The sequence below is a fragment of the Equus caballus genome, chromosome 16, assembly GCF_041296265.1.
Source record: "Equus caballus isolate H_3958 breed thoroughbred chromosome 16, TB-T2T, whole genome shotgun sequence".
In the NCBI taxonomy this organism is placed as follows: Eukaryota; Metazoa; Chordata; class Mammalia; order Perissodactyla; family Equidae; genus Equus; species Equus caballus.
Genome location: NC_091699.1, coordinates 73633595 through 73651090, shown reverse-complemented (window position 1 = coordinate 73651090; position 17496 = coordinate 73633595). Strand labels below are relative to the sequence as shown.

The window sequence follows — 17496 nt, the reverse complement described above, 5'->3', positions numbered from 1 at the left end:
TTCAGAGCTGTTGAGTAGAATGATTTTGCCGGTTAGCTCTAAGTATAACAAACTGCCTCTATCAATTCACTAATGTGCTTTTATTCTTTTATATGCTGGGAAATAAGATTATCAAGCTTCTCTAAAATTCATTTAATCAACAAATTTACCAAGCTCCTAACACTGTACTGAGTACTAGAAACCAAAGATGATCTCATGGTTTAGGATCGGAGACAGACTGAGTACACATAAAGTATGAAAGGTGATAATATACCACTTTTTAAATTAATCCTAAATTTTCCAACTGATCTTACTGTTTTTGTTTATTATATATATCCCAAAAGAGGATATACAGAAAAAAGAAGTGTATTCTCAATTACATACTGAAGAAATCTGTAAGTTCACATAAGTTTTGGTACATGGACCTTATGACATCTGTTTTGGCTGCCTTCCTGTTCTTCGCTCTGTTCTGAATATTTAAGGTTTCCGGATAATTGACCTTTTCATAGACACAGTGAGAGGCACATAAAAGACACTTGGTTTTGAAGGATATTTGGGGAGTATAGTGGGGTGGGAAGCTTTTTTAAAATTTGCTTTTAATAGAGTAAGAATTCTGACGATAAAAATATAAGGAGCTATGTTTTTGAAAAATGTTTCTTCTCCCCTTTTGGGTCTTATGCCATAGTAGTTTGATGTTTCTTATACGTGATCTTGCTTATGATGCATGCTGAATTAATTTATCATAGGATAACATCTTTTGGATTCATCATTGAGAGAACCTTTTGTTAGCAAGCCTCTTGGCAGAAGAGAATGGGAATACATAAGAGTGAGAAAAGCAATAGGAGTAATTCCAGAGGTTTTTGAGTTTTCGTCATTGGCTATCTTGATGTAAACGTGAACTCTAGCTACCAAATTGCTAAATTCCTCAAGATGAGACTGAATGTTACTGAAGTTGCATATTGAGTTTTGAAAATAAGAAATAATCTTTAGTGTTTTACAAGTGTTGCGAAACAGTATTTGAAGTAAGTGTTGATGAAGAGCATTCACTCTCTTTTCAACGTAATATAGGTGAGGAATGGTACAAGTAAGAAGAGGAACCAGTCATTCATGTATTTTTAGCCTCTTGTTTCCACAATTGAAGATAGCAAGTGCTCTTTGGACTCAAAAAGAAGAGAGTAGGGGCTGGCCCAATGGTGTAGTGGTTAAGTTTGCACTCTTCGCTTTGGCGGCCCGGGGTTCACAGGTTTGGATCCCAGGAGCTGACCTACACATTGCTTATCAAGCCATGCTGTGGTGGTGTCCCACATATGGAGGAAGATTGGCACAGATGTTAGCTCAGGCACAATCTTCCTCAAGCAAAAAGAGGAAGATTGGCAACAGATGTTAGCTCATGGCCAGTCTTCCTCACCAAAAAAAATAATAATAATAATCTGATGATATGGGACTCTAGTCACTATGTAATTATTGGACACCTTCAGCGTTTCTCAGTAAAAAAAATAGTTCGTCTTTGCATAAAACTGGAGCCAGAAGGTGTTCCACTTAGTTGTTATCAGTTCTATTTGAGGTGCAATGTAAATGTATCTTGGACATGTAAGTGACTTTAATATTAGAGGGCTTGAATTTAACAAATCCTAACTTTCTCATCTATTGCATTCATAAATAATTTGTAATTTTAGAAAAATATGACTTCTAGGACATACAGGGTAATTTTAAGGCAGTTTGTAAGATAATTTTTAAATGGTTGCATGTTATGTGGTGCAGTCTTAGAACTTATATGGCATTTTTACAAGTTTCATCTGGACCTTACCATGGCTATATGAGGAAATACTGATTTTACAGATGAGGAAACTAAGGCAAGAAAAGTGATTTGCCTGAGGTTTTGCAACTAAATGGCAGCTGGGATTAAAGAGATCTTTCTTCGATGCCTCTTGTATTCTGGAATTGATTTTGTGTGTGTGAATGTGTATATATATAGATTTTTTTCCCAAATTGCTAGAGAGACTATCAGACTAGAAAATCTGGTTCAAAGTTAGAGTTAATGTATGCATGACAGAAGCATTCTGTTATAAAATGTGTAGTACTTGATAGATATGGACCCCCATAGAGATTACAAGGAAAAGAATATGAAAGTATTTTGAAATAAACATTCAGATCACCCGTATGCCAAAATTACCACCACTGTGTTCATTGTTATGCCATATACAGGTGTACTTTTAAAATTTTTATTATTTCATTAATTTGTTCTTGTGTGTCAAAATTCAAATTGAAAAGATTTACATTGAAAAGTCTCCCTCCCATCTTCTCCGACCCCACTCAGTTCTTTTCCCCAGAGACAATGTTATTTTGTTGTATATCCTTGCAAAGTTACTATTACATTCAAATCTATATGGTTCTCTCCCCCTTTTTATGCAAGTTGAAGCATATCAGACCTACTGTAATATGTCTTATATTTTTTACTTTAATACTGTTCCAGTTATCTGTTGCTCAGAAACAAGTGACCCTAATACGTAATGATTTAAAACAAAATCATTTTATGATCTGTCATGGTTCTGGGAGTTGAGTAGGCTTAGTAGGTGGTTTTCTGATCTCTCATGAGTTGCAGTCAGCATGGGGCTAGAATCATCTCAGTATATCTGGCAGCTGATGCTGGCTCTTGGTTGGGACTTCACCTAGGGCTGTCAGCCACGACACCTACATGTGGCCTTGCTACCTGGCTTGGGTTTCCTCACAGCATGATGACTGGGTTCAAGGATGAGTGTCCCAAAAGTACCTGGTGGAAGCTGGGTGGCCTTTGATGACCTCGCCTCAGAAGTCATATAAGTAGCATCGATTACAATCTAGTCACAGGCTCGCACAGATTTGAGGGAGAAGTGTCAATGTCATATTGTAAGAAGAATGTGGTGTGGGAGATCTTATTGCAGCCATCTTGGAAAATACAATCTGCTGAAGTTTTGTCTATATCATGTTATGAAGAGCATCGTCATTTTTCTTGGTTTTATCAGTATTCCATACATGGAACACATCGATATATATTTTAATCAGTTCTCTAGTTTTGGATTTGCACATTGTATTTTTGACTGTTAACAGTGCTGCAGTGAATAATTTAATTCATAGTCATTTCTCACATATTTTAAGTATTTGTGTAGTATAAATTCCTTAACTTGATTGCTAGTTCAAAGGGTATATAGTTTTGTAAATCTGATAAATTTTTCCAGACTTCCTCCAACCAGCAATGCATAGAAAACCTGTTACCCTGCACTCAAGGTGTTAGCATACTTGTAGATCTTTGCCATTCTTATATGAATGGTTCCTTGCGTTTTTTGTTTTTTCTCATATTATGAGCAAAGTCAAGCATCTTTTCTTATTGTTTACTTTCTCTGCAAACTATAACTTCATAATATTTTTATATAGATGCATTTATAATGGTCAAACTATTGTGTTCCGTTTCATTTATTAATGATAATCATTCTCAATACCTCTGTATTGTATTCATGTTTATTTTAGTAATTGGTAATCTCGTCTTATTTTTCAATCATACCCTTATTGTTGGACATTTAATGTTTGCAGTTTTGTATGCTGTTTTAGGTTAACGTGTAATGGTGGATATTTTCTTGGAACTTTTTTCCCTCTGGACTTATTTCTGTAAGTTCAGTTTCTAGATGTGGTTATTAAACTGAAAGTAATTTTATCTAATGATTATGGGATTAAAAGGATTCCAGTCTTTTCATCACTTTTTTCCTCCTTTAGAGTTGCTGCTAATATCTTTGGGCATTGCTTGGCATAGATAAATATATTCTGGGATTACGGGTTTCCCGTAACTGATACTCTGCGGGTTAGAGTCTTCCCTGTCACTTCTTTTTGTTTTGACTTGCCCTTTTCTATTCCTGCATCGTAAAATTCTCAGATATTAGAACTTTTAAGTTCACTTAGTGGATAGGCTTATTGCTAAGCATTAAAGAGTCACTTTCAAGGCCTGTAATGTTTTAAAGGTCTGGGAGATTCCCTTGAGGCCTGGGAAGCATTAAGTTCTGGGTTCTTGAACCAGAAGGAGAAAGGGGTATCACTAATGAGAAGAGGGAAGCAACTTCTTTGCAAAATAGCCTAGGCACTATCCTTGCACATTATCTTTGCTTTCCTGTAGTTTGAAAATGATATGCTTAGGTGTAGATTTTTCAGCATTTATCTTACTGGTGTTCTCTGAGCTTCCTGGATCTGTAGTTTGATGTCTGGCATTAATTTGGGGATATTCTCAGTCACTATTGTTTCAGATATTTCTTTTGTCTCCTTTCCTCTCCTTCTGGTATTCCCATTATGAATATATTACAGCTTTTGTTGTTGGCCCACAGTCTTGATATTCTGTTCTGTTTTTTTTTTCTTTTTTTATCTTTGTTCTCTTCATATTTCAGTTTTGGAGGTTTCTATTGATACATCCTCAAGGTTTGAGATTCTTTCCTCAGCCATGTCCAGTCTTCTAATAAGCCCATCAAAGGCATTCTTCATTTATCTTACAGTGTTTTTGATCTCTGGCATTTCTTTTTGGTTCTTCCTTAGGATTTTCATCTCTGCTGACGTTGCCCATCTATTTTTGCACATTGTTTTCTTTATCCATTAAGGCCCTTAGCACATTAATCCCAGTTGTTTTAAAATCCCAGTCTGATAATTCCAACATCCCTGCCGTGTCTGGTTCTCTTGCTTGCTCTTTGTTTTCACACTGCTTTTTTCTTTTTAGTATGCCTTGTAATTTTTCTTGCTAGTGCGGCTGCAATAAATAGGCCTTTAGTAATGTGGTGGAGAGTTGTAGGATGAGAGGAAGCATTCTGTAGTTCTATGCTTAGGTCTGACTTTGAGTGAGCCTGTGTGGACAGTGAGCTTCAAAAGTGCTTGTCAGATTTTTTCAACCCCCTTAGATGAGAGAGGGAGGCTAGAGTGACTGGAGTTCGATATTTCCCTTCTCCCATATGGAAGGCTACAGCTGGTTGGAGTTGGATAGTCCTTCCCCCAGGTCATTTAGACTCTGATAATCCCAGTAGGTTATGCTCAGATTAACTAGTTGCTTCTGAGGGCAGGCCTTATTAAGAAGAGAGTGGTCTGGGTTATTTCAAAATGGTTTCTTTTTGCCTCACCCTGCTGGAAGCACAAGGGCATTTTTCTGTGGTATTTACTGTGAGAACCTGATCAAGTTCCTGGAGGTAAGACTCAACAAAAGCATGATGACCTACCTATCACTGGGTTCCCTTGGAGTTTTTAACTCAGACTTGTCCACACCTAATCTCCAGCAATTTGTCTCTTACAGTTTGGATTTTCCTACTCTGGCACTAGTTTCTTCAGGTTTCTGCTCTGAGATGTGATTTTTCTGTATCTGTCTGTCTCTCCAATTTTGGGGCAGCAGATTGTCTTGTGACCTCACTTCTCTTACAGATCTAAGAATGGTTGTTAATTTTTCAGTTTGTTCAGCTTTTTACTTGTCAGGATGGAGTGGTGACTTCTAAGCTCCTTACATGCAGAACTAGAAACTGGAAGTCATCTTTTCTTGGCACAGTATAGAAATTTAATAAAGTGCTATTTAAACTATTTAATAAAGTATCTCTTGTCCATAGATAAAATGTCTTTCATAGACATATATCACTTAAAGCCAAATTAATTTCATTAACCTTTTCTCTGATATTTGTTTGGGAGATTTGTCTGGTACTAGTTAATAACTTGTAACAAACTCTCCCCTCTCTCCCATTTCTTTACCTTTCCTGTACTGTGTGCCTTCATTCTGCTTCCCAATTCAGTATTTGATACATCTATGTTGTATAAATCTAGTGTAGTGAGTAAAGACTTTATAAGGATTGTGCCCTTGATGGAGTAACCACAGACTGTTAGCCTTGAAGGTTCAAATACTGGTTTTATTAGTTCATTCTAGGGTGATCAGGTTTGGGGTACCAACTTAATACTAACCAAATTCCTAAGACTAATTTTAAAACAATGCATTAGTGTATTATCAGAAATAGTAGTATGATCAGCTGGTGACATGTGACTAGCTTATGTCCTAGCAGTGGATTCCCTTAAGGAGAGTTGATGTCCTTTATGAGTAACGGTCAAGCTATGATAGTAAAAAAAGCATATTGACTTACCTTAGCCTTGGATTATTTCTGAACAAATTACATGAATTAGTCTTTTTAAAATAATACCTTTCCCCTAGACAATGTTGGAGAAATACTGATTTTTATTCTTTGCTTCATTTTGCTTGACTTCATGCAGACTATTCCCTTTGTATCATTAGTATTTTGCAAGATTGTAGTTCGTTTGACAATAATTACCTTTAGATGTTGCTGAATGTTTTTTGTTGTGGTAAAATATGCATAATATAAAATTTACGGTTTTAACCATTTTTAAGTGTACAGTTCTGTGGCATTAAATACACTCACATTGTTGTGCAACTATTACCACTGTCTGTCTTCAGAACTTTTTCATCTTTTCCGGCTGAAACTCTGCTCATTAAACAGTCACTCCCTATTTCCCCCCACCACCACCACCTATGGTAAATACTATTGTACTTTTTGTCTCTATGAATTTGACTACTCTAGGAACCTCATAAAAGAGAAATTATACAATATTTGTCCTTTTGTGACTGGCTTATTTCACTTATTATGTCACCAAGGTTCATCCATATTGTAACATGTCATTCATTCTTTTTTAAGGCAGAATAATATTCCATCATCTATATGTACCACATTTTGCTTATCTATTTTTCCTTCATTAGACTCCTGGGTTTCTTCCGTCTTTTGGCTATTGTGATTCTGCTGTGAACAGTGATTTACAAATAATCTGTTCAAGTTTCTGCTTTCAAATCTTTTAGGTATATATCAGAAATGGAATTGCTGGATCATATAGTAATTCTGTGTTTAATAACTTTGAAGTCTCTATACCGTTTTCCACAGCAACTGCACCATTTTACATTCCCACCATCAATGCACAAGGGTTCCAATTCCTCCACATCTTTGCCAACTCTTGTTATTTTCTGTTGTTTTAATAATAGCTATCTTAATGGGTGTGAAGTGGTATCTCATTGTGTAATTGATTTACATTTTCCTAATGATTAGTTATGTTGAACATCTTTTCATGTGCTTCTTGGCCATTTGTATATTTTCTCTGGAGAAATATCTATTAAAATCCTTTGCCCATTTTTTAATTGGGTTGTTTGGTTTTTTGGTGTAGCTAATTTGGAGTTCTTTGTAGATTCTGGATATCAATCCTTTATGAGATGCACATAGCTTTTTAAGAATAAATACTATATGATTAATGTTTATAGATCATGTCATGATGGATTTACTTTTGGGAATATTGCCATCTTTTTAGATGTTAGCTATATAGTAAATTTTTTTACCTTGTTGCCAGGCTTTTGGAATATTTTCTGTTTGGGTTTAGACACTGTGTATGCTTTCCTCTCTGCCCTAATCTATTTTTATCCCCTTTTTTCTCTTCTTCCTTGTATTAATTGAAATATAACTCTTCCCTGTATGTCTGGTGTTTTTTGCTGCCATAGTCTACTGGGTACTCCCCCCGTACACATACACAATTTTAATGAGAAATGAAAATGGCCTCAGTTTTTATTTTGCCTGTTGTCAGCTCTAGACCATCCATATATTCTTCTCTGTCTACAGTTTTATCATTTGAAGTCAGTGCTCATCTGTCTGAGAAAATCTGTTATGTTGGATTACTGCTGTTGATACTCATTTTTCCAGCAAACAAATGTCTAGCTTCACTGATAGCTTTGGTACCTGGTTCTTGATGCTACTTGGTTGATTCCTGCTGTCCTTTTCCCTGATTGGATATTCATCTTGAAGTTTAATCAAGATTCACTGAACTCATTCATTGAATTCTGGCTCTAAAAACTTGCTTACCGTACACATCACTTCCAAACAATCTCTGATTTGGATTTTATGATCATAAGTGACCCTGATCTACTTCTGAGATCTTGAACAAGGCCCTTTCCTTCTCTAGCAACTATATCCTTTACTTTTCAGTTTTAATAGGGCCTCAAATCCACTACTTCTGGGAGTTTTATGTAAGGGAGAATACTCAGTCATGATCCTACTGTGGGGACACTACTGTTGTTTTAGTTTCTTCTGTCTTTTCTATTCACGTTTTTACATAGATGTACCTTTTCCCCACCCTGAATTTATATACTTTTTTTACTTTTTGGCAGTTAAATAGGTCATTTTATAACCATTTTTAATTTAATTGTTAATTAATAACTTGCCAAGCCACCAGTACCTTTTCATTTATACATGTAGGTTGTTTCTAATTGTTAAATACAAAAATTCTTTGAGCATGAAGATTTGTTCTCCCCATTTTCCTGCCCCCACCCCCCCTTCCATCTTTTGGAGATTCTCTGAGGTATTACGTTAACAGGTATCAGCATTTTCATGGCTTTGCCACGTTGGCAAAATTATTTCCAAAACAGTTATAAAATATCACCAGCAGTGAGTGAGTGTTTGCCACACTCTCTTTTTTATTTTTTCATTTTGCTAAGTTAGAAGATAAAACGACTATTTTTGCTCTGAGGATGATTTTGTTGATTCCTTGTGATGTTGACTTTTTTTTAATGTTATATTCCTTTTGTGAATTTTCTTTATACATTTATCCTTGATGCTTTTGTAGTTTTCTTAAGATTTATATGAACTTTCTACATGCTAAAAATTAATCTCTTAACATCCACTGTAGAAATTTTCTTAAATGTGTTCACCCCTGTGTTTTGAGTATATGGTACACGTTTTGCAGACTTAAAGTCTCAAATTTTTGTGTAATCAAACCTAGTTGTCTTATGTAGGGTTTTTGGTCAGTTCTAATAAAGTAATTCTTTCCTATCAAATTTGATAAATAAGTTGAGGGTTGGGGTGGTATTGCTTCCTTGGTTTTTCTCTTTTTCACCCTTCTGTTTAATTCATGTAGAATCATTTTAGTTGATAGTTTAACCTTTTTTTTTTTCTCAGTTGTTAACCTTTGGTTAATGCTGTTGACTTGGATATTCTTGCCCTTGCCTAGTGTATTGCAGTGTCTTCTCCTTGCTTATTATTATTAAGGTCTTAAACATTGTAGGCCTTCGGATGTGCAGATTTAACATTTACAGTTTCAGCTCTTCTCAGCTGACCCCAAGGTCTGTGATTCAGTAATTTGCAGTCTTGCTGAGACTGAAATGTTACTTGCTTGCTGCCAGGCTTGCAAATAGGAATTGATCATGTAGCTCAAAGAGGGAGCCTATTAGACAGGCCAGCACCCGCATCTCAACGCAGCTTTGTTTTTCTCTACTTGTCGTCGCGTACACAGTAACTCTCGAAGTGATAAAAGCTGTTTCTTTGTGAAATATGGGCCCGAAAAGAAAACCAACTGCTAGTGCTGGTGATGGAAGTGAAGAGAAAATGAAGAGGTCTAAGAAAGTGATGGTTCTTAGCCAGAAAATAGACGTTTTGGATAAATTAAAGTGGTTTTGCAGATTCAGGTAAGTTTGTGGTTGGTTAATGTTGTATTGATGTGGTAGTTTATATTTTGAGTGCCACAATTTATTTTTATAACTTTATTAATAACTAATAATGTATTTTTAGAAGCACTAAGGATTTGAAGGTGTCAGCTATACTTCACTGAATTTTATGGGGGAAGTTAAAAGCTGTAGTAGTATTTGAGAACTTGAGAACTTTGGGGAATCACGAAGGTCTTTTGGTATATAATGTTTATAACAATAGTTATCCTATTCCCATAATGTTTCTGTCCTTGTGGCATTACAACACTTTTAATTGTTTTAGTGTGTTATTGATGTAGCCTTAAATTCGTTCCCCTGGTCTCTAATATTGGTCTTTTTCTCCTCTTCCAAAATTATGCTCTGTTTATCATACCAGATGAACAACAGTACAATGTTATCAAGTTAAAAAAATCTTGATGGTATTTTGTTTGAGATTTTGTTAGTTATATAATAACTTGAGTAGAGGCCTTTTGAGATACCTATTTTTTTCCATTTGGGAACTGTCTGTCTTTTCAAATATTGTCTAAAGTAGTCCAATACACTTATCTTTTATGAATTTCTTTTAGCAAACATTTTGAACATTTTTATGAACTTGGGTTTATATTAGATGTTGGGTGTGGAGAAGAATAGATAATAGTAATTTTTCGAGGAACTCCCACTCTAGGAGAATAAAAAGATAATATAAGCCAGTGATTGTACAGTGTGAAACATGTTATTGCACAGGAAACTCCGGGAGCAGAGAGGTAGGAGCTACTAAATAGAGTATGATGGAGGATGGTTTCTAAGAGAGGTTGAGGAGTGAATTGATTGTTCTTGTTTTTTGTTGATATGATTGGAATCCATTCTCCCCCATCATAAGGCTGAAAACCTGGTTATTGCCAGTGTATTGTAAGGCTGTTGACTTTGATCTGTTCCAGCCAATTTAAAGAACTCATTATTATCTGCTTTATTTTAGCTGATGCCTTTGGATTTTCATGTCAGTCTTTGTTTCCAAATATGGCTTTTTCCAATATTTTATTACTTTTATTTTAAGGATATCTGAAATGATACTAAATTATGGTGATAGTGGATGTTCTTATTTGGTTTCTAGATTTAGAGAGACTGCCTAAGAGCTTTGCTATTAATAAGCAAAATGCTGATTTTAGACTTAAGGATGGAACGGACACTTGATAAATTTTAAGGAGGAATCCTATGTGTATATTAGGAATGGATATTGACTCAAATGCCCTTTTGTAATTTATTTAAATAATACTTGATTTTTCTTTTTTAGCCTACTGGTGTAATAGCTTTGTATTTCTGAGAGAATCTCTACTTGACATGGGCTGTTGTTTTTTTAATATATTTGTTGGGATTTCTTTACCTGTATTTATCATTTTTGTACATGCATTTATTAAAAAGATTGATGGCCTTTTGCAGTATCTTGAACTGGTTTGAGAATTAGATTGTATTTATTTTAAGGCAGCATAACTAATAGTTACTTCCCTGAGCCTAGATGATCTGTGGAAGTGTAAATGATTGGTTTTACTAGCGGTGTACTTTGTGACCGTAGAAGAGATAAAGCAAACACTAAATGCAAATTATAATACACATTTTTTCAAGTTGCATCAAAATATACTTGAGAAGACAGGCTTATGTTTTGTGATCCATTCCTTTACTGTTTTCCCTTTTATTGAAAAAGGAGTACTGTCTTAGAGGCTTAATTTTATTTGTTTAAAAATATTTTTTGATTCTACAGGAGAACTTTTCATGAAAAGAGGGAAAAAGTGACATAATGCTTTCTTGGTATTCTTTACCATAAATATAGGATTTTAGAAAATGGGTATTTCTGCTAATGATGTATAGTAAAAGAAGTGACTAGCCCCTTGTGAGAATTCAGAGAATTCACAGAACTATTAATTAGAATTTAGCTCAAAAGAAAAACATTTCCACTTGTGATTTTTGCAAAATTGAGATTATAGTTGCTAATATTAAAGCCAGCAACCAGTTGGCCTAATAACAATGGCATGAAAAATATTATATCTAATATAGAAGAGATATAATATTTAATTAGACTTGGCTTATTCTGCACATGTCATGTTAACTAGTGAATCTCTTATGAAATATTGACGTCACTAGATAAACTGCTACTATTTGCAGAAATAGATCCTAATTCTTTTGCATCATAGGACAGAGTTCTGGAAAATTTTATAACTTAATTCTGTGCCAATTTGGGAGAAGGAGTTGCATACCACAGCCTGAGCTGAAAGGAAAAGGGAAGAGCATACCAATTAATGATGAGTGATAGAGCCGTAGGGGTTTAACTACCAAAGCCAATGAACAAAAGAAACTGTGAGGTCTCGTTACTGTTGGCCAGCATTCTGCTAGAAATGGCTGTGTTGTAGGTCTTGTTCATAAGTATTTTTAGTGCAGCTAGCTACGATTAGAAACTTACTCTATTAGTTGATTTTTTTGCCCCCTGGTACATAGTTGTATATTCTTCGTTGTGGGTCCTTCTAGTTGTGGCAGGTGGGATGCTGCCTCAGCGTGGTTTGATGAGCAGTGCGACGTCCACGCCCAGGATTCAAACCAACGAAACACTGGGCTGCCTGCAGTGGAGTGGGCGAACTTAACCACTCAGCCATGGGGCCAGCCCCATCTATTAGTTGGTATTTTGAAGTTCAGTTCACTTGATTATAACCTACTTTTTATGAACCAATTTCTTGTTTTTCATTTTTCTTAAGTATACATTGTGGTGTCTTTCCCGATGTTTATTCCTGGAGAAGAATTAGATTTATAATAGAGATTTTACTTTTTACCGCGCTCATGAAGCAATTCAGAAAATGTGATAGAGTAATTCTTTGCAAGATTTGACAACCTCTTAATTTTAAAAGCAAAAATATTGTAAAATGATATTTTCTTATTGTTAAAGTTAAAATCTGAGAAAAGAATAGATGAAAAAGTACAAATCCAGAAAATTTTTATGGCAGGGAATGAAAGAGCTAGGAGTTAATGTTGAACCTATGTTTGACAAATTAAGTCTAGGTTGAGAGAATGATTACAGAAATTAAAGTGTCATAATGTTTTGAAGGAATAATATCATAACAGAAATATTAATTTAGTGGTAATGGACTAAATCCGCAGAGTACGCCAATAAAAACCAGGAAAATGGAGCAGAAATCATGGTGTTGGCAGTGTAGATGGCAGTTATAGATATGCTGATTCTCCCGCTATTTTTCCAGAATATCTGTATAATTCTTAAATTGGTTTACAATTTTAAATTTTTAAATTACACTTTGTAAAACAATTTAAGAAATAGTAAATATTTAATATTGCATCAAGCTTTAAGAAAGTAGAAGAAACTTGCAATCTGTGATTTAAATATGAAGATCTTATAGGTAAGCCGTATATATATTATCTAGCTTTGAAGCACAGATCTTTTAGTATTTAAAGCCACTGTTAACTACGGGTGTGCAATATATCAGGTTTCCAGGTGTTTTCTATATTATGAAAATTTTAGGGGGGAAACGATAAACTTATTGCAGACATCTTCTTCTTGCAGCTGCTTTTCTAACCCAAACTGTGTGTCTTGATGACACAACAGTAAAGTTTGAAATATGGGATACAGCTGGTCAAGAACGATACCATAGCCTAGCACCAATGTACTACAGAGGAGCACAAGCTGCCATAGTTGTTTATGATATCACAAATGAGGTAAGTAGAAATGCATTCTACAGTGAAACTAGTTTGAATATCCATTTTTGGTATTCAGAATTTCAATTAGAGAAAAGATTTTTTAAAATCTTTTTGATAGTCAAGCATGACATTTCTGCCAAAGCTTTTATGAGTTACAAAAGCTGATTTGAAAGTGTCTCAAATAATACAATAGTCCTAAGAATTTCTTTCCAAGAGTCACATTGGATAGTCTTTAAAGGCTTGTCTCACAAAGATGCTCCCTAACCATTTTTTCAGCCTGTGCCAAATAGTCATTTCTTTGTTTCCCAGGAGTCCTTTGCCAGAGCCAAAAACTGGGTTAAAGAACTTCAGAGGCAAGCCAGTCCTAACATTGTAATAGCTTTATCAGGAAACAAGGCTGACCTTGCAAATAAAAGAGCTGTCGATTTCCAGGTATGTTGAATTTAACTTTCACTTGAAGGCACATATTTATTGTAAATTGTTTTTCTGTATCCACACTTGAATTACAGTTATAATTTTAAAACCATGCAAAAATAGAAAATACAAATTTTTTTAACAAATGTTATGTACTGTATGCAGTGAAATGCTTCTCATTATAAACCTGAATTTTTAAACATCTTTACATAATTGTAATGTATAAATTGATTCAAAGATTTTGTTGACCTGAAACAGTTACAAAAGAAGTTATTGTTCACAAACAGCGCAGAAATAATAGAAAGCAAAAGTGATTGCCTCCTACCCTAATCCCCCCGACACACATACATTAGCATTCTTCCTAACCGTTTCCTGTTTATCTACCAATATATATATCAACATATACACATACCCATATGTACATATACATTTAGACTCATGTGTTTGTTCTTAAAGGGCCTTCAAAAATAAAAGACTCAGAAAAGCTAGCTAACAAAGAATGTTCCCTGCTGCAAAACAGAGCAAGTGCAATCATTTAAAACAAAGGAAATGTCTCTAGTTAGACATTTTTAAACTTCTCCTGTTCTCTTGCTCTTCAGCTTCTCTACCAGAGAAGTTTGTTTGTGGCTGTTATATAAATAATTTCAGTGATAGGATAATTTTCTTTCTGGATAATGGCTCTAGATGTAGAGTACATGTACTGAGAGAAAGGGAACTGATATTTCTTGCACCATTAGGTAGTACGCTGAGCATGTTGCACATGCGGTTTTATTTAATTCTAGTGACAGCCATGTGAGGTATAGTATCTATTACTCTTTCTAAAGTAGTTACCTCCCCAGCATAGAATGGTAGATAGAGCACTTAAATTATAGTCAAAAGTAGCCCTGTCACATACAGTTCAAAGGAATCTCATTTTCTTCTTTTGTCAAATGGGAAAGATAATTGGTTGCTCTTCACAACAGCTGTGAGGATTAAAGGCATAATACGTGTAAACTGTAAAGCATGACAAAAATGTAGAGTAGTAATATAATTTTCAAAGGAATGATTCATGATATATTCAAAATCAAAATGTTGCTCGTAGAAGTCATTCAGAATTGAATATAAAGGTACCATTTAGTGGTTGAAGCCAGTGTTGGATATTTGATTTCCATTTGTCTTCATTGCAGATAATGAACATAAGTAAAATTTGCCATAGAGATCAAAGAGGGTTTTATGTTTAGAATAGGATAATTCACCACCCCCCTAACCCCCGACCTCCTCATTTGAAAGCAGATTTAATGTGAGACCAGATTAATCAGGATGGGACAGTTCAAGAAGGTAAAGGAAAAAGAAAATTATAAAGATATCCTACATAGTGCACTTCCCTTTGTTTTACTTTTGACTAGAAATAATTGCTTATTACACATTTATTGGGTATAAGTAATCAAATTGGAGTAGTAATAAAGGAGCCTCTTTTTTTTCTAACAAACATAAGGCAGGTATAGGATGTGCAAAAGATATGTATTATTTTTTTTCTTCTATAAACAGGAAGCACAGTCCTATGCAGATGACAACAGTTTATTATTCATGGAGACATCAGCTAAAACATCAATGAATGTGAATGAAATATTCATGGCAATAGGTAAGATTAACGTTTTTTTCCCAAACAATAAATGTAGGCAAAACAAGTTATACTGGGACATACTTGGTTTTCTTTTACATACTGTCTTCCTTTAAAAAACTCTTGGGTTTTCTCCCTTTTTTAATGATTATATTACTATTCTAGATCCCTTCTACCAAACATTACTTTGTTAGGAATATTATTAAATTTGAAAGATTATTACCTATTAGTTTGTAACACTTTCAGTTTAGTTAAGTTTGTTCTAGGTGAGTTGAAAGCCTGAACTTTGAGGTGATAGTTTAGGCAGATAGATTTTCTAAAGATTTCACTTAGAAATTTGGATAAATATGTTTTCCTATTAGATTGTACTTTTTATATAAAAGGATGATAAACTCAGAGCAGTATTTTTGAATGCAGCATGTAGGCATAATGAGATTTTTTTCTCTTCACTGATGAGTAGCTGTCTTCATCTCTTCTTTGGCATGAACAGAACACTGTTTTTGTTTCTCAAGTTTTAAATCATTGATTATTGACAAATATAACATAAAGTACATGATACATAAGTATACAGATTCACAAATTATTTTACTGCAAATATTGTAATGGGAAAAGTTTCAAAGCATTGAGGCACAGAGAGAAGGAGGGAAAGCAGAGCGACCTCCATGCTTTAGATGACTTCAGTGGTCATTTGACACTGCACAGTGCTCTTGACCTTTCCTTTAAGGTGCTTTTAACTGATGATCATTGCTCTTCCACAGTTGTTGATTGTAGATAATATAGATGTAGTAGTAATAAGGAAGCTTCCTTTTTTCTATGACAAAAATAAAAGTATTTCTATTGACTAACCTCTTTCCAATAGTTTTAAGATGCAGATTCTATGGGAAGGTCGTCTTTGGTGGCTCTCACAGTTTACTGCCTCCACACTGTTGTTCATGTGCCAAGCACTCTTCTCGTCCTATAACATCTTTTATTATACAGCAGTGATTATTAACTAGGGTCTCCACCTTTCTATCCCCAAATAAGAAATACTCTTTTATATTGAAGTCATACAAAGTAACCAATTAACAACTGATTCAGAGGCTAAAGAAAACCCAGTTAAACCTGCAGATACTGTTAGAATGTCTTTCACTAGGTGAGAGAGATAATGGTGGCTCATTTAGGAAAAAACTTGCCTGTTTGTGTGAAATATTTTCCTGAGTACCTCAAGCTTGCAATTTATTAGGGAAATACTAGCACAGTTGTGAAGGATTATGCAACAATATGTTCTTTTTATAAATGGGACAGATTAAACCCAGAACCACATGTGAAAAATTAATAACAGGAAACAGGAGATAATAAGTCCCTCAAATCAGAATGAACTTTAAACCTTTCCAATGGTATGAAGAGTCCCCATATGAGCTTCATTTCATTTGTACGTTTTATTCAGATGTGCTAATAAAGTCATTTTTCCAGTCAGACAGTAGCCTACGTATTAGAGCTTTTGTCTGAAATTAGAATGTCTTTCCTTGAAAGAAATCGCAAGTGTAAATTGAATTGTGGCCTTTCTATTTATTTTACCAGATTAGTAACTTAAGTAAATCACCCAGTGCACTCTTATTTTCACTATTGATGACTTTCCAAAGGGAGTAGTGAGAGCATAATAAATTTATTTATCTGCTTTTAATTTGATAAGATCTTGAGTGGCTTCTGTTATTGCACATCTTCATTAACTTGATCCAGGATTTTTGGCTTCTCAGCAATTCTAATTAATTCAAGGACAAATTGATAAGCTGCAATTACCATATACCATATACAAAACATGGGTACCAGCTTCACTTGGATAACATTCAATAAGATATAAAACAGGAGACCTCTTCTTTTGACCCCTAACATATGTTTTAGTTTATCCCCACACAGTAAAAATTAACCAATAGAAGCTAAAAGTTCCTAATTTCAGGTTATTTCCTTCAGCCTCCTAATTTCACTCAGATCTAATTAACAGAAAACCAACCCTTTGAGAAGTGTGCTAAAGGGAGAAATGATCACTCAGTCCAAAACCTTATTGTAAATTATAATAAAGTTTATAATGCTAGCCTACTCTTTGTCCCTACAGGGCTTTGTTTGTAAATACATTTGACTGGAAATTTACCATTGTATTACCATTTATACTACCATTCCTAGAGCCATTCCTAGAGCAATGACCCAAGGTGAAGGCTTTTCTTCCCAAACTTCAGTGCTCCTGGCTCTCAGATCCATTGTCAGCCCAGCTTCTAGGATTCTAAAGATGATTAACGCTGATGTGGAATAATAGAATAGATAAAAGATAAAAGATCAAAACTCAGCTAGC

The 17496-nt window shown here is 34.7% G+C and overlaps 2 protein-coding genes across 5 annotated transcripts in view; one reads left to right on the top strand and one right to left on the bottom strand.

The window, feature by feature from the left end:
* Positions 1 to 17496, top strand: part of RAB5A (RAB5A, member RAS oncogene family) — a 29582-nt gene that overhangs the window by 9723 nt on the left and 2363 nt on the right. For both annotated transcript variants that reach the window (XM_001495318.7, XM_070239061.1), the window contains exons 3-5: positions 13023 to 13174; positions 13466 to 13588; positions 15098 to 15191. In XM_001495318.7, the coding sequence (XP_001495368.1) occupies positions 13023 to 13174; positions 13466 to 13588; positions 15098 to 15191 (369 nt within the window). The remainder of the gene's footprint in view (positions 1 to 13022; positions 13175 to 13465; positions 13589 to 15097; positions 15192 to 17496) is intronic.
* The window catches only part of PP2D1 (protein phosphatase 2C like domain containing 1), a 32221-nt gene continuing 30461 nt past the window's right edge, over positions 15737 to 17496 (bottom strand). For 2 of the 3 annotated variants that reach the window (XM_070239059.1, XM_070239060.1), the window contains one exon: positions 16797 to 16911. In XM_070239059.1, the coding sequence (XP_070095160.1) occupies positions 16820 to 16911 (92 nt within the window). In that variant the 3' untranslated portion in view covers positions 16797 to 16819. Of the gene's footprint in view, positions 15982 to 16796; positions 16912 to 17496 lie in introns of those variants that run through there. The other variant, XM_023620871.2, reaches the window with a different exon arrangement.